The sequence below is a fragment of the Fusarium falciforme genome, chromosome 1 (genome assembly GCF_026873545.1).
Source record: "Fusarium falciforme chromosome 1, complete sequence".
NCBI lineage: Eukaryota > Fungi > Ascomycota > Sordariomycetes > Hypocreales > Nectriaceae > Fusarium > Fusarium falciforme.
Window position 1 is genome coordinate 4795488 of NC_070544.1, and position 24603 is coordinate 4820090.

The 24603-nt window shown below is 53.6% G+C and overlaps 7 protein-coding genes across 7 annotated transcripts; 3 read left to right on the forward strand and 4 right to left on the reverse strand.

The window, feature by feature from the left end:
* Window positions 1–1356: 1356 nt before the first annotated feature.
* NCS54_00135400 (Hypothetical protein) lies at window positions 1357–2944 on the reverse strand (the record flags this gene model as incomplete). The annotated part of the gene is made up of 2 exons (XM_053146983.1): window positions 1357–2818; window positions 2871–2944. 2 exons carry the CDS (start codon window positions 2942–2944, stop codon window positions 1357–1359), a joined length of 1536 nt encoding a protein of 511 aa, XP_053002958.1.
* Window positions 2945–5024: 2080 nt separating this feature from the next.
* NCS54_00135500 (Protein-serine/threonine phosphatase) lies at window positions 5025–5851 on the reverse strand (the record flags this gene model as incomplete). The annotated part of the gene is made up of 2 exons (XM_053146984.1): window positions 5025–5682; window positions 5742–5851. The coding sequence occupies 2 exons, from the start codon at window positions 5849–5851 to the stop codon at window positions 5025–5027; spliced, it is 768 nt and encodes a 255-aa protein (XP_053002959.1).
* A 3636-nt stretch (window positions 5852–9487) lies between these two features.
* Window positions 9488–10795, forward strand: NCS54_00135600 (SH3 domain-containing protein; the record flags this gene model as incomplete). The annotated part of the gene is made up of 1 exon (XM_053146985.1): window positions 9488–10795. One exon carries the CDS (start codon window positions 9488–9490, stop codon window positions 10793–10795), a length of 1308 nt encoding a protein of 435 aa, XP_053002960.1.
* A 1203-nt stretch (window positions 10796–11998) lies between these two features.
* On the forward strand, window positions 11999–13105 carry NCS54_00135700 (NADH-cytochrome b5 reductase; the record flags this gene model as incomplete). The annotated part of the gene is made up of 3 exons (XM_053146986.1): window positions 11999–12040; window positions 12106–12487; window positions 12537–13105. The coding sequence occupies 3 exons, from the start codon at window positions 11999–12001 to the stop codon at window positions 13103–13105; spliced, it is 993 nt and encodes a 330-aa protein (XP_053002961.1).
* Window positions 13106–13668: 563 nt separating this feature from the next.
* Window positions 13669–16320, reverse strand: NCS54_00135800 (Hypothetical protein; the record flags this gene model as incomplete). The annotated part of the gene is made up of 5 exons (XM_053146987.1): window positions 13669–13784; window positions 13836–15211; window positions 15258–15802; window positions 15854–16199; window positions 16310–16320. The coding sequence occupies 5 exons, from the start codon at window positions 16318–16320 to the stop codon at window positions 13669–13671; spliced, it is 2394 nt and encodes a 797-aa protein (XP_053002962.1).
* A 1342-nt stretch (window positions 16321–17662) lies between these two features.
* On the forward strand, window positions 17663–19773 carry NCS54_00135900 (MFS domain-containing protein; the record flags this gene model as incomplete). The annotated part of the gene is made up of 5 exons (XM_053146988.1): window positions 17663–17720; window positions 18031–18339; window positions 18389–18651; window positions 18698–19187; window positions 19238–19773. The coding sequence occupies 5 exons, from the start codon at window positions 17663–17665 to the stop codon at window positions 19771–19773; spliced, it is 1656 nt and encodes a 551-aa protein (XP_053002963.1).
* Window positions 19774–20860: 1087 nt separating this feature from the next.
* NCS54_00136000 (Hypothetical protein) lies at window positions 20861–22330 on the reverse strand (the record flags this gene model as incomplete). The annotated part of the gene is made up of 1 exon (XM_053146989.1): window positions 20861–22330. One exon carries the CDS (start codon window positions 22328–22330, stop codon window positions 20861–20863), a length of 1470 nt encoding a protein of 489 aa, XP_053002964.1.
* Window positions 22331–24603: the final 2273 nt, after the last annotated feature.

The window sequence follows — 24603 nt, forward strand, 5'->3', positions numbered from 1 at the left end:
CCGAGAGGGACGACGACGACTCGAGAGTCAGTCAACGACGGTCTCGGGGGGGAGTAATGATGCGGAAGTGTGAATCGGTGGTGATAAAAAATGGGTAAGGTATGGAGAAGTAATGGGCACTGCGGGAGAGCAGGGAAGGATAGAATGGAGGATGGAACTGAACTCTGCCGTTCCTTCCTTCCTTCGATAACAAAGAAGGCGAGCGACTCCACGAATCCGAGACCGAAGCGAAGCGAGCGAGACTGGAGGAGGGAAGGGGGATGGGATGAATGAATGGATGAAAGCGTCCCGTTACTTTCATCCAAAAGGGGGTTGGGGTTTAGCTTGAATCGGATTCGGGGGTGGAAAGAAGTTGATCGGTGAATCAATCAATCAAGCAAGCATGGAAGGAAGCAATGGATCAACAGGTCCCCTGACTCCACCACCAAGAATAGCGTGTGCATACGTTAACAGTGCTGTACTGTGCGCTGCATCCTCCCCCAAGTTTTTACTTGTGATGCTGCTTTTGCGAATGCATGCATCCAATGCACAGTCAGATCTCGGCGGGAAATGAGCTTCTGTATTGGCTCGGTCTGCAATACGCGGGACGAACATGGCATGGGCAACAGGCCGCGTCTCCCCCTGGACAGCAATTAATTGATTGTTCTTGGACCGACTGGACCGCAATTTCTCGAACCCACCGCACAACACCACGCCTGCATTCACACTCCCGCAGATGCCGCGTGCGCGAGGCCAGCTGAACTCCTTCTGCAGCTATCGTCTCTTCTCTGCAGTCCATTCGATAACCATCGTCAGATTGCATGAAACCAGATACACTCGACTGAGTGGTTGCAGAAAATGGCTGAGATGGAGGCTGCCTCTGGCTGCGTCGACGTTGGCGCAAGGGGCACCCAGCCAATCTCGATGCAGCTCGTCCACCCTCTTCTAGCGCCCACAGTGTGCGCCGCCCTGAGCGAACCTCCAATCGATCCCTGCACCCTGGGGACTTGCCCCTGAAGCCGACGCTGGCTCGACCCGTGATTCGTTGCTTCATCCAAGCTGGACTCGCAAAGCTTAGCGGCTTGCCGAGCGAGGCGCTGGGGAGGGACGGGATCCTAGAGGGAGCCACCCACTGGAGCAAGGTTGTCGTGCTGTCAGACTCGACATGAGCAGTGCCGCTTTAACAAGAGTTCTCTCACCCTCACCGTCTGATATGGATGCCCATGAAAGACACGCAACATGTTATTACCGTCCCGAAGCAAAGAAAGACATGGATCTTGATTAAGTTACTTTTACTAACAAAGACATAGAGCTTTTCCTTTGCGGACGTCAAGTCCATCTCCACGATGATTCATCTCAGGTCCCATCATTCCAAGGCTACGCACCAAGAAACCTTAACCAAGCTTCCATATCCTCAGCCAACTTATCACCAATCGCCTCATTGATCACCCCTTCCTGCCAGCTGACGTCCACGCAAAGCTCTCTGCCCTTTACGCTGATGGAGCTGATATGGAACACGGGCGATGTAATCTCGCAACTCAGCTGAAACACGGCTCTCTCGATCTTCCAGCCAGGGCCCTCCACCTCCCCGTCTAGAGTTCCCAGGTTGGAGACACCCCATGCACTTCCTCGTGGCTTCTTGAGCTGGCTCATCTTCTGCGCTCGCCAGTCTGGGACAAACTTCATCAAACCTAGCAGGTCGTTGTTCATGCCGTTGTCGAGCTTCTCCTGGATCTCTTGCCTAGTCTTTGCTGCGGCAGACCAAACGATATCCTTGAGCATGTTCATGATCTCGTTCTCAGAGGATGCTTCCTTCGCCTTGCTTCGGATTTCCGCTAATAGCTTGGAATCGAACGTGTGGAAGGAGAGGCTGAGTTCATTATCCATGGTTCTCTCGGGCACATGCCACGGATATTCCGTGGGTTTCGTGGGCATGAACCGACGAGTATCCAAGGCAGTAATGGCATGCATTGTTTTGGCGTCCTCCTTGTAATGCTCCTTGCCCTCGTCTAGCTGCAGAGCCAGGGATGCCAGTGGCAGTGCGTGTAAGAGGCCGGCAATGGTAGTCTTGTGTTCTCGGCACGCACTGACAACCTTCTTCACTGTCGCATCATCAACCGAAAATGTTCGGAACTGGGTCTTGTATGGCTCCTCGCGGATCGGAGCCCAAGTTGCGTGAGTAGAATCACCCCACACGAGGAACGGGGGTCTGCGTTCTTTCCAGATGGTTGAGAGGGCAAACGTGAGCGAGATTGGAATATTGACGAGACTTTCTGGCGGCGGAGGGAACCTGTCGGCCACGCTCTCCAGATGGAGCACCGTTCCCTTGAGAGAGGGTAACTCTTCATTGATCCTGGGATCATTGAGGTTGCGCAGCAGGCTTTGGTGGAAGATCTTCCCGGACACACCATCCACGTTGGCATGGTTCCAGGAAAAGATAACCTCGAGAGAGGAGAGGTTCCCTTCTTCCCTGAGAACTGACATTCTCCAGCCAGGCTTGGATTCTACATTAGCAAAAAACGTATCAAGCTGGTATAGAGTCACCTCCCGCGAACGAGCAACGCGGTCCTGCGAAGGCTTGACTTCTTCCCACTCAATGTGCGCACTCAGATCAACCGAATCAAGCTCGATCCAGGATGGTACAGCCGAGTCTTCGTTGAGGATACCCACTTGCAACATCGGGTGCTCAAGCACCGTGAGTGCCATAGCCCGGTGGAAGGCATCCTGCACAGCTTCGAAAGTGCCTCGACCAGTGAGCTCTTCTGGCAATCTGTAGTGGCATGCCACAACGGTAGCAGCACTCTGGCGTAACACATGTAAAGCTGAATGGTAAGCTTCACTGGTATGTTGTTAGAATGAGGCTGGAAGGTGACGTTTAGACAGGGCCGTACTTGTGGCTCATTGGCCGGATGACTCTTGGCTGTTTGGCGGCCGTCTGTGGCTCGCCATTCCGTTGCGACGCCATGTGATGGATGATCTGATGATTGTTACTCGAAAGAGTGCTATTGGGCGAGAATGCTGGGTGAACTCTGAAGCCTCATACCACAAGATGTCCATCTCTCTTATGTTGCTTATATCGTGCATCTTGAGCTTACGGAATCCGCGGGGTGCCGACGGCGCCGCGGACAGCCGCGCTCGTCAAGACATATAATATATATTGTTTCTGAACCAGCTTAAATAGATGCCTAGATAGGCGCAAAATCATAAGAAGGATTTGGATGCCTGCGAAGCCCCATGTTAGTTCAATTCTCTCGAGAAACTGTTGCATTTGTTACGACTCAACAGATCCTCTAACTAGGATGAACTGATCGCTAACAGAGTCTCCAAAACACACTGGGGGAGACTGCTTGGCAAGACGTCTAGGCACGAACGAGAACTCGAAAATGAATAAGCCAGGCACGCATACTTGCTTGGCACTTCCGTTTAAGACTGGACCCTTTCACGTCCCTGAGTTCAGCCCGTTAACCATTGACCCCTGATCTTGTAAGTCGATGTCAATGAAGCAGCACTGACGCTAAGCCAAATTCACAATGATCCACAAAGAGAGCTCGTGGCGTCGAACCTAATTTTAGAGGCGGACGTGCCCTGTCCATGGAGGCCTTCGCCGCTCATCCATTCTCATTACGCGGCATGTAAGAGGTCCCTCGGGTTGCCTCTTGGACTTGGACCCCCTGGATAGGCGCCTGGTCAAGTCAAGTAGAGAGCGAGGGCCCGGGATTCGATGTTAAGGGCAAAGCCACTCACAACCTTAATCTTGGACCAAGACACGCGACTCAGATGATGCAACATCCGGTCTCTGATAGGCGAGTTGATGCAAAGACAAGACACCGTTGAAGAAAGACATTGATCAAGGAGTCATTTGGTCTCACATGGAAAGCCGTCGTCTAGCAACCAGGGGGAGAGACCCGAAGATCCCTTCAAGCACCGATCTAGAACATTTCGTACGGGCCAAGAGCCAGGGGTAGAGAGCGTGTAATTCTTCTCGAATGCTGTGACGGAGTACCATGGCCTAAGTATTTTCATTAAGAACACTGAAATGGTCACAGAAATGATCATAATAAGACTATGCTTTGATGGTCTTTTGTGTATTTTCTCATCATCTTTGCACCTATCCTTAGACTACCATATGAGGAGTTACTGCCTTTGTCCTGGTGTCTTGTCGTTTCTTGACCGTCTCAACTTCTTGGCCTGTCTCGACTTCTTGACGGCCTGCCTTGCCTTCTTGACAGTCTAGACCCGTCACTCGGATTGGGCCCCCATCTTTCGCGTGTCGTGGGCCCCGTAAATAGGGGCACAGGAGGATGAATCTGGCTGGAGCGTCGTCAAAACACAGGTCAACTCAGCTGGTGGGATCAGCACCATGGTCTTGCGACGGATGGGACGGGTGCAAGATTCAGATCGATAAGCGTCTCCAGAAACAGCTCGTTGCAGATGCAGCCTGCGAGAATCTTCATTGCGATATGAGGTCGATCATGATCAGCGGTCTCTGACTGCCTATGAAAGTCGTGTGTTCAAAACACTGTGAGGGTCCTTCAAGCGCCGGCGTTGTGATCTGCCTCCTCTCTCTCGATATCATTATTACGGCGGGAACATCAACGGAACGGCCGGCAATAATGACCCATGGGGGCTCTACTTCATGGAAAGTCCAAGCCGGAACTGCACATGGCCGAGGTTGTTCACGGAGCTGTGCCCAGGCTCAGTCTTCATGCTCACACGAATAGTGCACGAGACCAATTTCACCAGTCTCGTCGGAGATATCTGTTTGTGATCTCCGCCACCTCGGCTCATATTGTGAGTTGAAGCAGGCCATCCCTTGGCTCTCCGATCAGAATCTACGCGTGAATCCATGACGGGCTGCGCCCCTGTTGTCCCAGCGTTCCCAATTTTGCGAGAGAATGCTCGCTCGTTTGCCTAAAGGCTGCTGGCCGGGAGGTCCGGCGTGGTATCTCTTAATCACTCATAATAGTGCTGTTTGGCATAAAACAGCCAATAAAACGGCAACATGCGCATCAACAGCTCGACAAAACGGGGCCAATAGCGTGTTCTCAGAACCAAGCCAAGGTCCATGTAGCCGGAAGGTTGGGCCATCTCTCCTGCCAGGAGGCAAGGACATCGGGAACTCGCTCGTCAAAAGTGGCTCTGCTAGCAGCGGAGCCGTTGTCAAATGCGGCGGCGCCGATAGAGTCTCGCTCTTCTCGAGCCACGGCGTTGAGAGAATTGGCAAGGTCCAGAATGCCCTGACCACCAACAGCGGCTTCTTCGTGGTTATCCTTGATCTCGACGTTGATAACGTGGACAGGTCGATTGAGGGGAGATCCCCGGTTAAGAAGGTCATCAATAACGGCATCCCAGCACCGCTCCTCACAGGTAATGACCACATCAACCAAGCCACCCTCGGTGCCCTCGCTACCACGGTCCTTAGAATGGTTCAGGCGAGGGACACCTACTTGCCAGTCTTGCCAGCGTTCAGGTCCCCACTTGACGCCTCGATTTCGGTTAAGCATGTTCAAGATTCCGTTGTTTTTATACAGCCGGGGATCCTTGGATTCAAGTTCCTTAAACATGCTGTCGTAGGATGTCTTGTTGAAGTGATAGACGTTGGGCTGTGTGATAGTGGGACCCGGCAGACGGACAAGAGATCCAGTACCAAATGATATGACTGGGTACTCCGCCTGGGAAAGTCTGAGATGTGCCTCCATGGATCTGTTTGTGTGACCAGTAAGCATCACAGCAGTCCGGGTCGGGAGACCAAGGCATCTAACCTGTTATTGTTACTCGCACATACAGTGCAGAATGTGAGCTTGTATCCGTCAGACTGCCCACCCGAGCCATTCTGACCCTGAGCGGCGGATCCTCCGTTCGCAGCCTCCATCTTTCGGGTTCTTTAGCCTGGCGAATAAACGAGGTCGTGATGAGGCGCAGGGGCGCGTGGCATCCTTTGGGGGAACAGACACGGCAAAAACTATAAGCATCAGAGTTAGTCACAGGCCGCGGGAGTTGAACAGGCTAGAGTAAGAGAGATGCGCGATCATAAATCAGATAAAAAAGCGTATAAGGTGTCTTTTCAGCAATTGAAATTCAGACAGCTCCAATAATTGAGTTCATCATAGAAAGCAAACGCGTTAGTTGAAAGTGTACTTACGAACTCTCGGCCTCAGACAATTGTTTTGATCATGTCATTTCGCCTCGTTGCTCACGCGCTGCGCAATGCGATTTGTGCGTGTCTTTGTTGTTTGAGGAATGTAGAGGAGAAGGTTGTGAGGTTGGTGAAAAACCTAGGCGAGGCTGGAAGTGACGTCCCACACTGTCGGCTAAAGCCCGGTAAGTATGATCGCTTGGTCATCCAGATGATGTAAGCTGAGACCTCGGAACCGACTGATGATGGGCTTGAGGTTAATTCATCGGGCGAGTAGAGAACACCAGGAAAATAGTTGCAATGTTCAACCCTTCCGTTTTTTGTAATGAAAACAAGCATGATTTCGACGACGGAGAATTAAACGCCCCTCTGCCAAGAGCTTAGGCATCCAAAATAGATGAAAGGCCTTGCCACAGATACCTGAAATAGTAGCCATGCACAAGTCCCGTCGGCTTCGATATCCGACCCAAGCAACAGTCAGAAGTCATCACCTGACCCTTGCAAGATTACGTTGGAATAAATTGATGCCAGGCAAGATGAAGTTGGACTCGCTCATTCACGGATGGTCAGACGGACACTCGTCCATCGCTGTGCACATGAGAACCGACCTGCTGCTCCCCACCGAAGAACTTGGCTCGGCATACGCTATTGGCTGTTAGGCGCCCGCATAACCTGAAACAGACGACGCATTGGGCAACGCCAATCAGGGAGTGGGTGTAAATGAGCTAAAGTGCAGAGTTGCCAGAAATAGAAACACTTTGAGAACAAGCCGTCTTGCATCACCGGTTGCATGGAGGCTTGAAAAAGGAGACGTTGGACAATGAAAAGGAGCTGGCGTTGCGGTGAGCTCGCCATAGATGTCATGTTGATGAGCACTCTTTCTCGACCAAAGCTGAGGCCGTAGCTGAGGTGCCATGTAAGTTAAGTGTATACCCAACCATCCTCCAACTGACCTCACTCTCCAAAACACCCTCCTCTACTAAGCTGAGAGTAATATCGCATCCTCTCTCTCTCACCTGTAACAACCCTGCAAATCCAATTACGCTACACCGACCTGGCTTGAGATGCAGAAATTGTCTCGTGCTCACGGCAGGATTGCGGGCATGCAGCCGGAAGCCATCGACGCCTCGGGCGCCGGGACGAGATTCGGGACCGGCATCTATCCCACTCTGATCTGTGCGGCTCCCAAGGGCAGTTGAAGAAGAAGCAAGTTGAAGAGCGAGCAACAAGAACAAGGACGTGTGACACGGAATCAGAGAATGGTTGATGGTTGATCGATGGCCACCACCTTGTCTGCTTAGGCTCGCCTCACTACCTACATACGTAACCAACCTAATCCATCCATGATGGCCCCTGCCACACAACCTTCGGGGCGTCGAGTTTCATCATCCTGCGCGCCATGATGATGGTAATTTCCAGGCAAGCCGAAGACGTACGTTGAGACGATTCCATTGCGACGGCAACCAGACGGTGGCCGCCCGGAGATTGCTCCCATCGCGACCTTGGAACGGTTACGGCCCTGCCCGCCCTGGTCGCCCTCCTAGTCAAATTTGCCAGGCAAAGAGATGAGCAGGGCCGCCATCCCAGATTGAGGTTCCAGCAGGTCGGGTGGGTATCCAGGGCGATCCCCGTCCGGCATGGCGTACCACGGCTCTCTAGACGTTGTCGTACGTGTTGGTGTGTGTATACATGTGTGTGTGCGTGTGTGTATGTGCGCAGAGACGACGTGCTTCCGACGAGAACACGAGGGAGGTCAAGGATCCGGCCATGGGAGACGAGACATTGGGGACATCTGTTGGTTCTGCGCATGCATGAGAAAAAAAAAATGTGAGCGATTGCGTCTGGGTCGTTTCTGGGTGCTTCAATGGTAGAGATGGATATGGTTGCGGCTCCAAGCTGGACGGACAGGATGTACGACAAGGTACTTCGTGACCCCTCATCTCAACCAGAGCCCTCCATCCAACTATCGATGAAACCGGCCATTTCTTCCCGCATGGAAGCACCCAACGTCCGTCTACTGGCCGTATTTACCTCAGATCTCCGTCGCCCCCAGATCAGGCCGTTTCTAGCATCATGTTCAGATCAATCCCATGCGTGCTAGCGCCAAAGAAGCAACGGGCGACAGCTGACAGACAGAGGAGCTCAGTCGTTGGGTGCCATTGGGCTTCTTGGACCCGACTTACAGGCGCTGACTCGCTGGGTCTCCAACGCGCAGCCAGTAGGATCAGTGCGCGAGGCGCTTGCTTCAGTGGTGTGGTGCGCTATAGCGCCCAGCGCCCCCTCCACTGGCAACCTCCGCTCCACTCCATGCCTCGCCTTACAACGGTCGGTACGGCGGGGGGTGACGAGACGGGAGGTACCTTGGTGTACAAACGACCAGACCAACCTTGCCATGTCCCTCGTCGTGGGTTGTCGACGGACGGACGACCCTCTCTTCTTCGGCCCTCTCTTCCATCCATCCTCTCTCTCACTCTCCCATCACAACTTGGGATCCAATCCTACCCCAGGCCAGGCCCTTTGTTACTCGCCCAAAGCGCAAGCGCGAGCGCAGGCCAAGGACAGTTGGAGCAGACAGGCATAGGCAATCGCTTGAGCCCTTGTCCCGAGCGTCGCCGGGCTCCCCCATACATCCATTGTTTTCTGTTTCTGCTTCTGTTTCTCTACGCTCCTTTGCAATCCCTCTCTCCCCACTTGCAACTCGCGGTGCTCCGTAGGTTGCCTTACAAGTTCACCTGCTCTATTTATCGCCTGACGACTGGTCGTCTCGCATTTGCATTAGGGCTTGGCTTATCCCACCCGGACTGGAGCCCGCCCAACGTTGTGTCCCCCCCTCCCCGAGGGACAAGAGCCTTAGCGCTGCGGCTGACTTGACGTCCATCCGACTGCTTGGACAGCTCTGCCCGGACGACGCCCTGCGCTGACAACTTCAACCCGCAATATCAAGCATCGCCCTCCTCTGCGCAAGCGTCGCATCTCGTACGAGCCTCGCCCGTCTCGATCTCGCCGCGGGAACCCGAGTCTCTACCCGTCATCTTACTGCCACCCCGCGCGCGTGCCGCAACAGACGGTCCGCATCCTTCGGCGGTTGCGCGGCCGTGTGCGCCAGATCGCACGACTGTCGCTTGACTTGTCTTGTGAGGCATGTCGATGACAGTGGTAATGTCGACGACTTCTCCAGCGACTTCTCCTCCAGCAGCTGCGTCCTCTCCTCCGACCCCCAACCACCCCGCGCTGCCGCCTCTGATTACCTCCCCACCATCGCGCCGAAGCATCACATCGCGCCCAATGTCGCACGCCTCCAGGAGCCGACTCTCCCAATACTCGACGGGCTCCTTGCCCACGAGGTCCCGTCCGACTTCTCACCTAATCCCCATGTACCCGTCGACTCTACCATATACTCAGGTGCGGGACTTTGCATACCCAGTCACGCACCCGTTGCACTATGGTCCGCCACCAGAGCCCTCGGGTCCGCCCTCGGGCATGACAACCCCGGCAAGCGAGCATCGCAGACTATCAGACCCTCCGGCCTCTTGGGAACAAAAGATGCCCTGGGATTCATGGGGTACCGATGCATACAACCGTGGCCATGAGCTTGCTCCCATTCAATTCGGAGATGGTCCCCCGTGGAGCGAGGATGAAGACCTACAAAGCCCCGTCGTCGCTACACGACACCGCAAACACAAGTCGACCTCGGCAGCTGCGGCATTAAGGGGAAGGACTCGCGAGGTTGATCTGCACCCGTCCAACTTTGATCATGAGCGGGGTTATTACGTGGGAACCGGTGGGGATGGCAGCGAGAGATATTATGTGAACAACGGCGGCGAGGCCAACGGCCCTGGTGGAGAGTATGTCACTTATCCGCCGGACCAGGCACGACACAGCCGGGCATATCATATTGCCCAGCAGCCCCGTCCTGCCGACGGCGGTGAGTATTATCAGCCCGGGTCAGATGCTTCCAGCCCCCCATCGTCCCCAGGATACAATGAAGAGGATCAGTCTCGCTATTCACGAGATTATCAGTTTACCATTACATCGCCGGACGAGGAGTTCCACGGCAAGGCCGTCGCCTTGTTCGACTTCGAGCGGGAGAACGAAAACGAGCTGCCCCTGGTAGAGGGCCAAATCATCTGGGTCTCGTACCGGCACGGGCAGGGCTGGCTGGTGGCCGAGGACCCGAAGACGCAGGAGAGCGGCCTGGTGCCCGAGGAATACGTCCGACTCCTTCGGGACATTGAGGGTGGAATGAACAGCCTGACGGGCCAGCTGGTGGAGGGAAACGGCTCCCCAAACGATGTGGGCACGCCTACTCAAGCGGAGCATAGCGGTCAATATGGCCACACTCCATCTTCCAGCAATGCGACTAACGGGTACCATCAGCCTATCGTGTCGATGTTCTCGACCTCGAGCAAAGACCTTGACCCGTATCCGACCCAGCAGCTGGGACTACACTCAGGACAAGCACCTCCTCAGGTCATCCACTACCACGGGCAGCGAGGAGGGAGCCAGGCAAACACCCCGACAATGGCTCAGACCCAAGACGTGGGGATGCTGAGGAGGGAGAGTCACGACTCTGGGAGGCAGAGAGACTCTACCTCCACGCCGGTACAAACCAAACCGCCGATGGAGCTGCCGGAGCCAGGGGGCGTTGAGGAAGCCGCGGAGAAGGAGAACGAGAGGTGATGTGGTGATTCGATATAACGACTTGCATGCGATGCTTGAAGACGCTCACGACTCGATGTATACTTGTAAGGGAGCGGGCCGAAATACCAATAATACCACAACGAATTCGACGACATGGACGAAGGGCGGTGTTTCTGATATCCTGGCTATCCAAGCCGGGTCCAAATCTGGCTGTCCACGCCGATGAGCGAACCGGACCATTTTCGAAAAAGTACAAAGGGCGGGGGGACATATATCTGCGAATACCGGCGCATTTGTGGGGGTTATATAAACGGGCGGCAGGTGACGCCGATTTTGAGGGCCGGGTTACGCAGCAATGCCTATGTTAGAGGAGGTTTCAAGGAGAGGCGGCATGAAGAGCCTGAAGTTGAAGAGGGTGACAGTTTGATGTTGATGAAAGCAAGGTGCGTGAGGAGGCCGCTCGCCTATCGGGGGGAGATGGGCTATTGTCGTTGAATGTAATACCATGCGAATGGGAGCGATGCTTGGCTTGGACTTGGCTGATAATGCTGGATGAATACAGTGTTGTTCAAGTCTGGAAGCACAGAGTGTAGCGAGCCAAATCGTTGAGTCGTAATAAATCCTGATCTAAGAACCTCAAGGATTATGACCTAAGGAAGACGGTAAGGAATGAAAAAAATAACCTAAGAAAAAAGTGATCTGAGAAGAGAACAGTGTAAGAACAGCGAGGCCAGCTCCCTACTCACTCATCTTGATAATGCTCATCTCACATTCTCACTCAGTAACTGAGGTCGTTGAGCCACACCCGTTGAATCTCGTGGCTTGTTTGACGTACGTCAAGTCGAGCTGCATCTAAGCCACAACGTTCGACCTGGGGATCAAGCTTCTCGGCATCCCAGTCAGATCAACTGCCGGCTTACCAATCCACAGCCAAGATGATGCTATGCATTGAAAGAACCAGCTATGGACAGCGTCAACGAAAACAGTCGACTGACAAATATATCCGGCTTTCCGACCGGCTCGGGGACCTTGTTGACGTTCTCGGGACATCACGTGACTTATAACGTCATCTCCATGACCATTTCGGAGTTCCGATTGCAGAATAAACTAAGCTTCCCACTCGCCGGCACCTCGACACCCTCTTCCCCCCAAGCTCTCCCGTTCTCCCGCCCTTCAAAATCTTGTTTATTTCTGGCCAATTACTCCAATTGACCTCGTCCGAGCATCAGAAACTCTATCAAAATGTTTGCCAGAACCTTCCGCGCGGCTCAGCCTCTCAAGAGGGTATGTCTCTCTCGCTTCTTGCACCCCTCCATTGGCGATGGCATCATGTCTAACTCGCTCCTCAGTCCGTCCGCCGCTATGCCACCGAGGCCGGCGGCGCGGGCGGCTCCAACGCCATCCTGTTCGCCGGCGGTGCTGCTGTCCTCGGCGGTGCCGCGTACTGGTACTTCAGCGGAGCCTCGTCGCCCGCTGCCGCCGCCGCGGATGTGAAGCAGGCGGTCGGTGCTGAGCCCAAGAAGGCCTTCACTGGCGGTGATCAGGGTTTCCTCTCTCTCAAGCTCGCCGAGGTCGAGATCGTCAACCACAACACCAAGCGCCTGCGCTTCGAGCTTCCTGAGCCCGACCAGGTCTCTGGTCTTCCTATTGCTAGCGCCATTCTGACCAAGTACAAGGGCCCCGAGGACGAGAAGGCCACTCTCCGACCTTATACCCCCACCAGCGATGAGGGTACGTGTAGAAAGCCCTCTGTGTTAAGCTGCGACTAACAATGGGACAGGCGAGAAGGGTTTCATTGACCTCGTTGTCAAGAAGTACCCCAACGGCCCCATGAGCACCCACATCCACAACCTGGTTCCCGGCCAGCGCCTCGACATCAAGGGCCCTCTGCCCAAGTACCAGTGGGAGGAGAACAAGCACACCCACATCGCCCTCATCGCCGGCGGTACCGGCATCACCCCCATGTACCAGCTCACTCGCGCCATCTTCAACAACCCCAACGACAAGACCAAGGTCACCCTCGTCTTCGGCAACGTCACCGAGGAGGACATCCTCCTCAAGAAGCAGTTCGACGAGCTCGAGAACACCTACCCCCAGCGCTTCCGCGCTTTCTACGTCCTCGACAACCCCCCGAAGGAGTGGGTCGGCAACAAGGGCTACATTTCCAAGGAGCTCCTCAAGACTGTCCTCCCCGAGCCCAAGGAGGAGAACATCAAGCTGTTTGTCTGCGGCCCTCCCGGTCTGATGAAGGCCATCTCGGGCAACAAGGTCAGCCCCAAGGACCAGGGCGAGCTGACCGGCTCCCTCAAGGAGCTCGGCTACTCGCAGGAGCAGGTGTACAAGTTCTAAGCTGGGTTGCGAATGAATTTGTCCGTGTTTGAAAGAAGATATACAAGACTCGTGTAAGATTTGCTCATAGAAGCGACATAGACGAGACGGGTGTACCGTCTAGAATTGATACCAGCTCAATGAACTTGCATGTTATGGTTGATACTCAAGAGTTTGCTTGCCTGTTTCGCTTTGTTGGGTGCTAACATGTACACTATGCCATGAGTTCACAGCTGGGTTTTGAGCAGGGCGTAAAGGGAGCAGATACTCGCACATGAGCTTTGCTACCTACTCATTTGATACTCATAACTAAAGTCTTGCATGAGGGTTACATAAATGATGAAGAGACTTTGTAAAAGTATTGTTTTTCCTTAGATCATCCTCATCGTTCATCACTCGCTTTTTTATTCAGATAGTCAAACTCTTTCTCATGCCATGGTGATAAAGATCAGAACTAAGCGAAAAATGGCTCAAGGGTATTTCACCGATGTATCCTGTACATATCGTACATCTAAAATGATCCTCCAGAAGAAAATACCTGAAATCGCTTCAGAGGTGCAGCCAGATCTTTTCAGCTTAAAAACCTAGTCCGACAGGCTCTTAATAGCATTGTGGATGCAGCGGCCGATGATACTGGACCACTTCAGACCATTGATATAGTCCTTGGCATCAATACTCTCGTCCCAACCGGGGAAAACAGCTACGCATGATTAGCTAGAGATTTCAAAGTGCAGTAGAGTCAAGTACTCACCACCAGCGTAGCCAGTCCACAGGCCAGGTGCAAACACGACATGCTTGAACCAGTCTCGTCCATCGAGACCACCCTCGTAGAGGAAGCTCCTCTCGAGTAGCTTGTACCTCTTGTTGAGTTTAACAATAGCATGTCCCAGGCGGATCCTCTCAATGATGTTCCACCACGGGATGCCTTCCTCAATCTTACGAGTGACTGCTTCAGCTTCTTCATCAAGTTCAACAGCCTTGAGGTGAAACTTCTTCAGTGAGTGGCGAATGTCCTTCAGGCTCTCCTTGAACTCGTCTTCACTGCCAACGGTGGCGCCAGCTGAGACGCTGCCTCGGAAAGCGAACAGCTTGTCGCCACTGAGGTTTTCGGGGAGGGGCTCAAACTTGGCTTCCACCTTGTTGAGGTAACCATCCAGAGCATCAGCATACTCGGTGGCGCTGAATGGGATGATGATGCTGCCGGCCAGTTTGGCGATGGTCAGACCCAGAATCTGGGCCATGGTTCTGTGGTACTTGAATCCACGGTCGCCATACTCGCTCATCCAGTAGAAGCTGTCGTAGTTGCTGTGGTAGTGATAGACAGCACTGTGGCCATTGTACTTGAAGCCAAAGTCAATGCTTGGGATACCAGCATAGTCTTGGAAGGCCGTGAAATCGCTGCCACTACCCATGGTCTTGATTCTGCCATCCCAAAGATCTCCAACGGTCTGTCCGGGGACAGTCTGGTTTGGCGAGGGAACAATGCTCGTGACATCGCGGATAACTTGATTGAGTAGAGGGGCCGCCGAGGCAGTGAATTCAGGGCCGTCCACGCCAACATCAACATTGACATAGGCGACACTGGCTCCCGAGAGCCATGGGAGAAACTCTTCAACCCATTCAGTGCTTCCAATGAGAGAGTACTCTTCGCCGTCCCAGCTCGCAAAGACGATCGTACGGAGGGGCTTCCAGCCTTCTTCGATCGCCTTTCCAACTCCACGGATAACTTCATTGATGACAGCAGAGCCACTGTTCGGATCACCAGCCCCGCCGGCAATCCAAGCATCTCGATGGTTTCCGACAACGATGACCTCATCCGGAATGCTGCCGTTGACCACACCAATGACGTTCCAGAGAGGGGTGGTAACATATTTCTGCTCGTTGTAGAGGTTAACAACGACGTCGTCAGGTGTAGGGCCGATGTTGTATTCGACGCCCTTGTATCGCAAACCGAGGTTCTTGTTCCAGTATTGGTTGAAATCAGTAGACTTGGGGCCGTGGCCATTGAGAGCTTTGAGAATAGGCAGGGCGTCGCGGTATGAGATTGGGATGGACGGGATAGATGGGGTAGCATCATCGACGGGGACGCGAGGAGCACCAGGCTTGGATGGATATCCAGGAGTAGAGCTAGAAAGTCAGTCAAAGTTTCGACGTTCACTGCAAGGGGACATACGGGTCACCAGGTCGAATGCTCAGGAACTCTGCACTTCCACGCTGGACACTACTTGGGTTTCGCGCAGGTCCTTCGGGATAAGGCTTGTATCCATTCTCCTCGGTTCTCTCGCCATCATCGCCGGGATCACTGTAGATGAGAATACCAATCATGCCCAACTCTTGAGCGCGCTTGACCTTGAGGCCACGGAAGATTCCTCCATACTTAGCAATGGCAATCTTGCCCTTGAGGTCAATACCGGCTTCGACAAGATCCTCAAAGTCCTTGAAGGTGCCATAGTTGACGTAAACGATGGAAGCGGTAACATTTCCGCTGGCAGCATAGCCGTGGAAGATAGGGACTCGGTTCTCAAGAGACGTTGTGGGGTCCTCAGAGATCACATCTTCTTCGAGGGAAGCCTTGAAGGTGGCAATCCAGTCGTTTCCGTCCTTGGACTTCTCCAAGAGAGAAACGCTGGAATCGACAGGGTAGTTGATGTAAACATCATAAGAGACAATTTCTGACTTGACTCCGAATTCCTCCCAGCGGTCTCTTGTCCACTCGGCCTAGATGATATGAGCTTCAAGTCTTTGGGTGGTGGGGATATAGCTGGTTACCTGAGAGTAGTTTTTACCAGCCAGATGAGGGCCTGAAGTGTAGTATCGGCTCCATTCCTCGGCCTTTTTGGGGTCGGGCGTATCGAACAGGATCCGATCCAGGTCTTCCCGGCTCAAAGGCTTTCCGTGAGGCCAGCCACCGGGTTGACCGCGGTGATAGCGATGAGGCCAGATGAACAAGCCGTGGAAGATAAAAGAGGCGAAACCACAGATAAGAACAACCGAGCTAACGATGGTGAAGAAGCGACGCCAGGTCTGGTGCGGGTACCTCCTCCTGGGAGGACCGACTTGGACGGTCTGAATGAGAGGGGTCCTCTCGTTGGCCATTTTCTCCTGGGGAGTAGAGCTGAGAATCGGGTTTTAGTAAATTGACTTAGAGTAGAGGCGAGGTCGAGCTCGAGATGACGACAGCCGGAAAGTGGAGGGCGTAGCTTATCAGGGTTCCAAAGCACTCACAGGCTGCTCATGGTGAAGACGTCCTCGCGGATAGTGCTCCAGCAGTCGTTAAGAATCCGTCATCCGATGGTGGCCGTGTATCTATGGCCTTTGATGTTGTTGTTGAAGTGAAGTGAAGTGAAGTGAGAGCTTTGGGCTTGGACCTTGAGAGTTAAGAGAGCTAAGGCGTGATGTGATGGACGATGACGTTTCAACGGGAGGGAGCTTATTGGCCAATCGCGGCAGGGTTTCACCCAGATGCTGAGAGTAGAAAGTGGTACCGCGCTTCACCAGCCACTCAGTCTTAGGATGGAATTTGACAAGGATTGTGGCTTGGATGGCGGATGCATACTTGTACTAACCTAATGTCTATCGTTGAGATCTTCAACTGAATAGACAGTCTAAATAGATATATATATCCTGAAGATAGATATCCATTCCCATGGCCCAACAAGGCAACCGGCAACCGGCCGAGCACTTTTCCCCGGCTCGGGCAACAAGCGGGGGTGGGCGGGGAGGCGTTCGGGGCTGGTGGATTACTAACACCCTGGCGCTCTTTCCCATGTCAAACCCGAAGATGGAGGTCCGCTTTCGGGGGGGCTTGCCCCAGAAAAATCAGATTACACCGACAATCGCCACTTTTGCAAGTTTGGAACTTTCAACAAGGGCCCCGGACCGTGATCTTTTTGCATGGTCAAGTGACGGTGTAGGCCCTCTCTTGTCCGAGATCCTCTGCGTCATCGCCATGGTTCGCATATCACGGCAATGTCTCGCTTGTTGTTGTCTCGCGCGGGGAAGCTCTGGCCTCAAAAACGGCGACTTGAACTGACAGCCGAAAGGCGTTCCACTCAACGACGGACGTTACGGCCGATATGTATGCGGGCTGCGCGCTTGTGACCCTTCCTTCCCGGACCCTCCACACCCACAGATGAGCTGCCGCTCTCCAATGATCGGCCCTTGTCCGCAGAATTGCCCAAAAGATCCCCCTGTCGCGGCGTCTCACGGGCGACTTTGGGGGGTTGGATCGGGGTGGATCTGCCCGAGAGATGCACATTTTCTGCACGGCACGGGCTGGGCCAACCCGTTTCTGGTCAGCATTGGCTTATTAACTAGAGGTTCACCTGAATCTTTGTGACCCATACCTTGGCCTGGCTTCACTCTCCGTCTGCCTTGACTCAACCTCGTCTTGTTTTCTTCTCGGTTGAAGCTTCAGACTGCCGGCGTGTCTTGCTTTAGAAGCAACCTCAAGGCCTCATACATTTCTCCTCTCAAATCCGCCTTGTACAACTTACACGAACTGCTACAAGCACTGTCAGAACCTGATCCGCGCGTTTCCCCACCCGCGGCCCCCAGATCGTCTTGCACCATCGGACCATGACAATGACGACCAAAGATAAGCCCAAGCTGCCCGTCCAGCAGCTGGCGATCCTGGGTAAGTACCAGAGTCGTTTCTGTCGCTACTATAGTTATTCCTAGTGTCATACTCCCAAGTGGGCGTCCCGAGGTCAGTGCTTGGGTACACAATCGAATGGTTCTCTGCATCATGACTCTGCTAGTTCTGTGGTTTTCTTGTCTACCAGTGCGAATATGTGCTACTGTACCATTGTTTTGACAAGAATAACTTCTCATCGGGCACAGAGGCACTCCAGCAGGATGGTTCCAAACACAACTCCTGAGGACATCATGGTCCGGTTCACAGGTACCCTCTGTTTCAACTGTTGTATATGCTGATATGCCGATAGCCGTTGCCAGAATCGCCGAGCCCATGGCCTACACCTCTGTCTTTCCATACCTACCCTCTATGGTTAAGAGTTTCGGTGTCAAGACAAATAAGGTCGCTCGTTGGGCTGGTATCACCTCGGGTGTCTTCTCCATCGCCCAAAGTATCACCGCTGTTGGCTGGGGAAAGGCATCTGATACGTATGGTCGAAAGCCCACCATCATCATCGGTCTCTTGAGTACCATGGTGTGCTTTGTGATTTGGGGCATGTCTACCAGCTTGCCCATGGCCATTATCGTGCGAGCTATCCAGGGTGGTGGAAACGGCAATGGTACGTGTGCCTCTTCCATACTTGATATTCTCAACTAACAGTCTCCTAGTCGGTATCATCAGAACTATGGTGGCTGAGATGGTTCCAGAGAGGGAACTGCAACCTAGAGCCTTCAGTATCATGCCCCTAGTCTGGAGTTTGGGTTCTGTCATCGGTCCCAGCTTCGGCGGCTTCTTTGCTGAGCCGGCAAAGCAGTACCCGGCCATCTTCGGAAACATTGAGTTTTTCAAGCGTTTCCCTTTTGCCCTTCCTAACTTGGTCTTGACCATCTTCTTCCTCATTTCCGCCACCAGCGCAACTCTGTTCCTCCATGTAAGCAGAACCCTTTGGTGAAGCTATTCAGGCTAACAGGATCGAGGAAACACTCCCGAGCAAGCGAGGTCATCGGGATTGGGGTCTTTTGGTTGGTGATCGCATCAAGCGCACCTTGAGACGTTCACCCCCGGCCCCCTCAACACGCCGAGCCTCCTTCGTGGATGGAGAGGCTACTGCTCCTCTTCTCCCCAGCAAGGTGATCCCAACGAAGCGCAGTCATGAGCCCTATGGGCAGCATAAGGAGAGTGTTTTTACTCGCCAGACCGTCATCAACCTCCTTGCTTATTCGTTCCTGGCCTTCCACTCAGTTGCCTATGATCAGGTCCTCAGCGTCTTCCTGTACCACCCGGTTGAGGACAAGACCCCCGACAACTTCAAGTTCCCGTTCTACTTTTCTGGAGGATTTGGGTTGGAGCACGGCCAGATCGGTTTGATCTTCACGTTGTACGGCATCGTCTGTGGTGTGATCCAATTCCTGCTCTACCCCCCGATTGTGACTCGGTTCGGCGTTCTGCGATGCTTTAGAGTTTGCTGTAAGTCATGAGCGTCATACAAAGTGTGATTTGATACTAATCTCTCACAGGTCTTCTCATGCCCCTTGTGTACTTCCTCACCCCGTACTGCGTGCTCTTCCCAACGGCACAGTCCCGGCTCATCGCCCTCTTGGTTGTTCTGTTGATCAAGGCGGCTGCTATTATCGTTGCCTTCCCCTCAACTACTATCCTCCTCACCAACTCTTGCACCTCGCTCCGCGTGCTGGGCACCCTGAACGGATACGCCACCACCTTCAGCGGCATCGGCCGAGCCCTAGGCCCAGCCTCGACGGGCGCCGTCTTCACCTGGGGCGCTGACAACGGCTACATGGTCACGCCTTGGTTCTACCTCATGTTTGTGGCCATTCTCGGTGCCATCCCGGCGTATATGGCCGTCGATGGCAAGGGTCCTACTGCCTCGGCGGAGAGCAGTGATGCCGAAGATGACGAGTCTACTGATTCCAGCACGCTACTGCTGCCGGACGACTCTGCGATAGCTTCGGATTCTGAAGATGAGGAGTTTCAGCCCTCGAGCAAGGGCAAGTCGCAGCAGAGCTACGGAACCATGAATGGAGAGAGAAACTAGGGGGACCTGTGACGAAAATTTTAAAAGGAGTGAATGTTTGAGAATGTTGTGGAAGGATGCCGATATTTGGCACATCAACTTGGTTGCATAGGTAGGTAGGGAGCTGGGAAAGGTATTTAAAGTACACTTACCTAGGTAGGTATCTATTCTCATATCTGATGAGATATATACAAGAACCTCATCTAAGGCTTAATATAAGGATTAAAAAAATGAGAAGAGACTTTATCTTAAAGTGCATTATGTTCTCTAATTTTGTGGTTACTTTTATACAGGAATAATCAAGAGGATTTACCATGGACAACCCGAGTGGCAGACTAAATACCCAAGTTGGCGTGATGAAACTCGCTCCTGGGAATCATCCTTGGCGGCAACCGTTGAATCTGAGGGTATCATGATCAACATTGTTTGCATTGGTGGCGTTGAAACATGACAAGCATCACATCCCGGTATCTGACAGTGTTTTGCATGGATTCATCTGATGATCATCATGTACTCCGTACCACGCATGAGCTAACAGATCCTTGTTTTGTCACTTGCACTTTTGCCAAGGTGCACATTTCTTTTGGTGACGGGATGGATTCAATCTTGGCTACTACCTTGATGATCAAGCCGTACAATATGAAAAAGAGGTATAATAAATATGATATCTCAACATAGAAAAGAGTTGAAGCAGCCGCTTGGAAATGCCACCGCTGAAAATAGGTATTCTCGATAATAATAATTCCCGCTTCCTTGACTTTTCCTCTTCTTTCTGATCAAAACCAAAAGTCATAAGTTAAAACCATAGAGTTGAGCTCATTGCTCCCAAAAATTTTCAACGCCCAGTGTTTGAATGATGGATGCCCAAGATCGCTTCAGTGTAAAAAGGGGGGATATCGTATGAGTACAGAGGCCGGTGCCTCGAGGAATAGTTCGTAAAAGGGGTGATCCGGTCTTGACACGGTTGGTGTCGGATCGGGTAAAGTGATAATGGTAATAACGATATGCCATGATGTAGGCCATGGCTTATAGTAGCAGGATGTGGTTGTGCACCACCCTGATCAAGAAACGTATGGTTAGATAATCCTTCGAAGAGCCATTTACATCTTCAGTAGAATGGTGAGGCTCTCCTTCGAGGATCACGGGCTCGGCGCCCCTCTCGGTCATTCCACTCCCAGTCGATATGATCCGGGTGTGGTCGTGGACGGGGCTCACAGTAGTCATGCCTGGAGCAGCCATCCCATCTCTCGCATCGCCAGGGCACCTTGCGCTGATCGTCAGCACTTCGGCTGCGTACCTGGTGCTGCTCGTGGGCGACAGAAGGGCGTTCGCGGAAGTGTTCCAGGTCGGCGTCCATCTCGCTCAGCCGCAAGCTTCCTCGTCCTACCCAGTCGTCGATAGTGTCGGCAATCTGGCGGAATCCTTCGGTGTGGCCGCCATCGTGGCTGGCCTTGAGGCCGCATGTGACAAACAGGTAGCTGTGAATCATCTCATGTAGGAACGTCGAAATAAGTAGGCGACGGTTGTACTGGGTGTCTTTGAGAATGGGCGAAGACAACACAATGAGTGTCTCGAACCCACTGACAGGGGAACGTCGCACAGCCGTAGTACCGACGATGTGTGCCTGATACTGGGCGCTAGCAGGGTGACTCCAATCCCAGGCAACACGACCGGCGAGGGTGTTGAAGAAGAATAGTTCATTGGCGGCAGAGAAGATGCTGCGAAGGGCATCCTCATCAAGTGGAAAGTCGGCGGCGCGAGACTTGGGGTTGATGAGAGTCCGGAGGATGCGGCCGTGCCGCGAATCAGACCGGCGATGCCGTCTGCGGTTAGAGCCTAAGCCGGCGACATGGTCCCGGACAAGGCGAGCGGCAGCAAGGTCGCTCAATAATGAGAGGCCATTATCCTCTGCTTTGAGGGCGAGGCTGGCGAGTGAGTGCTGTGTCGTATCAGAAGAGACGGAGAGTCCGGACTCGGTGCGTTCCATAGCGCAGGCCTCGGGGACGGGTGCCGGGCCGAATGCAGCTGCTGGCGCCGGCCGGGGCTCGGGGGTCGAGCCAAAGTCGAGGCCGGCGTCGATGGAGGGGAACTCGTGATCCTCGGGAGGTGGCGAACGCTCGCGAATGACGAGAAACCCGAGCTTGTTGAGGGTCATGAGATCGGGGGGAGGAATTGGCGGAGGAGTAGTCTCAATGTCGTCGTGGTGAGGAACATCGTCCTCTGCAGGGGAGCTATAAGAGCGACCGTAGGGATATTCGGCGTGTTGGTGGACGCCGCCGTAATGGGCCCGCGGATACCCATGTCGGTGATGCAAATGCAAAGGATAAGGGTAAGCGGGCGACTCATGACCACTGGGTCCAGCTACGGGCGGGTTGCTGTATGCATCATCATATGGAAGTGCAAGTGCATCATCGATGTTGGTGTAATCGTAGTCGTCGTCGAACCTCTTCCTCTTTGGACCGAAAGTGAAGCCATCGCAGCCGTCCGAGTGGCTCACCCTCCGTTTGCCGCCGACGACATACGGGTCGGGGCCGGTAGCACCAAGCAAGAGACCCCCGTCATCCACCCGAAATGCCATGGGACATGCTCATCGACTCGAGCCGGGGTGGGTTAGATTGACAGGTGCAAGGGGAGGAAGAGGAAGAGGGAGGGGGGGAAGGATGGGAGGAAGAGGTCACATAGGGGGTAAAGAATGGAACGCCACTTTGTGATGGATTCTCTGTGAACGTTGCGTTTGCGGTTACAGCCTCTTTCTCTTTCTCGTCTCCGTTGAAACAATGGAGATACGATTCAGAATACGACTCAGAATCTGGATTGTCGGTTGCCCCCCCCTTTCCAAGTCGGTGAGTCCGGAAGCGGATTCGGATGCGAGTGGCGGGAACGGGAATGGAGAAGGACGCGCGTGAGCCAGCGGTTGGCGGTGGAAGCCAGAGTTTGGTTGGTGAGAGGGAGGGAGGGGAAAGATGAAAGTGCAAAAAAGAGAAATTAAAACAAAAAGTGAAAAATGAGAAAAAGGAAAGAAAGAAGAAACGAAATGGATGGTTATGTTGGGAAATGCATGGGTAGTAGCAGGTGCAAGACGTGCAAGAGCTGAGTCGAGTCGAATTGAACAACCTCGAGTTTCACCGTAAGTCTTGCTTGTCTTGGTTGCTTTTGGTTGGGGGGAGGAGTCGGGATCGTTTAATGGATGGTTCCCGGACGGTTTTGGACTGGCTTAAACGTCGAGTTATGCACCTTGAGAGCCGATCACAGAGAAGAGAAGAAGAGGGAAAAAGGACCGCAGCGCATACAAAGACTGGGAGCGGGCTTCGTCTCCAAATAAGCCTCCCCCCAACACAAAGCAGGGCGACTTACTGACTGCACGCAAACAACAAGCCCAGGGCACTTGTCTTGACAGGCCCTATCATCCTTGTACAGTTGTCCGTCCTGTCTCTGCCTCTGCCGCGGGCTTCTCTACCTCTGCCAAATCACCGCGCTGGGGAATCCTTGCCTCGGGGGTGTGAGGCGCTGAAAGCGTGAGAATCACTGACTGGGCTGCTGCTGGGTGGCTGCTTGCTGCAAGAACCCCCCTTCCGGTCTCTTCGACAGAGAGCATGACACGACACACACGAGCTTTTTGCTCTGGAGGGCCCTATTATCCCATCCAGGGGATCCCCCATTAGTGAGAGGTCCATCCCCCAGATACGGGTCGCCTCACTCTTGTCGACTGGCTTGCTTTTTTCTCTTCATTCTTAAGCTGCTTGCCCGGGCTCCGACTCTAATGGCGAACCGGCGTCGAGCGCTATGGCTATTGCGGCAGTGGCACCGGGACCTTAAATGAGGAACCCTGAGGGGGGGGGCTTGGAAACATCGGGAATGCAATCTTGGGAGTCTGTTGGTTGTCGATGGCATGGCAAGGCATGGCAGCATGGCGGTGTGTGCTATGTCGCTAGGCGCCCGAGACGAGATGACGGCAGACCGAGAGAAACAGCGCAGCACGCTATCATACACTACAGACTAGGTAGAGTAAAGAGGCCATCGTCACCGCAGGTCAGCCTCGTAACCTGCCTGCAAATGGGGCCTCGGCCGGGCAAATCTGACCTGATGTCGTCGACGGAAACTTGGAAGCCTCCCTTGAAGGTTGAACTGTATACATGTACCCGGCCGAAACGGTCCAGACAAGGGGGTCAAGGGTGCCCGCTGAAGCCACGAGATGCTCGCTGCAGATGACCAGGGATCTTCCCTCCAGACTACCAAATCCAGGGCAATGGGCCACTGCTACGACCAATATCCATCAGAGACGTCTGTCGTTCTCTTTCTCTTTTGGCAATCTTGAGCCGAAAGGAAAAATCCCAGCGAAGATCACCATGTCTCAGCTTTTTGTATCTTCCCAAAAACCCCTACCGCCTATTCAACAAAAAACTTGGCTTCCGCCATGCTTTATGATTCAATAACAAGGCGAAAACATCTCCACCTGTATGTACACAGACCTGACAGCGCACACCTCCTCCGCCTGCTCCTCTCCCCCGCTAGAGATGCCATATAAACCCACTTCCCGCCAGGGGCCACCGTACCGGCGCCCGGTGTCTTGGACAGTAGCCTTCGTTCGGTCGTCGTCAAAGACCGGGATACCCTTTGAAGATTAGCAGAGTGCCTGACGTCGAATCCATGAACGATGCGTGCGTGATACAAGAGGGGTGAACCTGTATCGTCCATTGAAAGATCGTCGTTCAACTTCAATGCTGGGCTTCACTCGCTATCACGGCCCAACTCTGAGACGAGATATCAGTATGAGGCCCTCTACCGCCAACCCCCAATAATAGCCTATAACTGCCGTCCTCTGATCGGATAGCCTCAGCTTCTCTAGCCCGT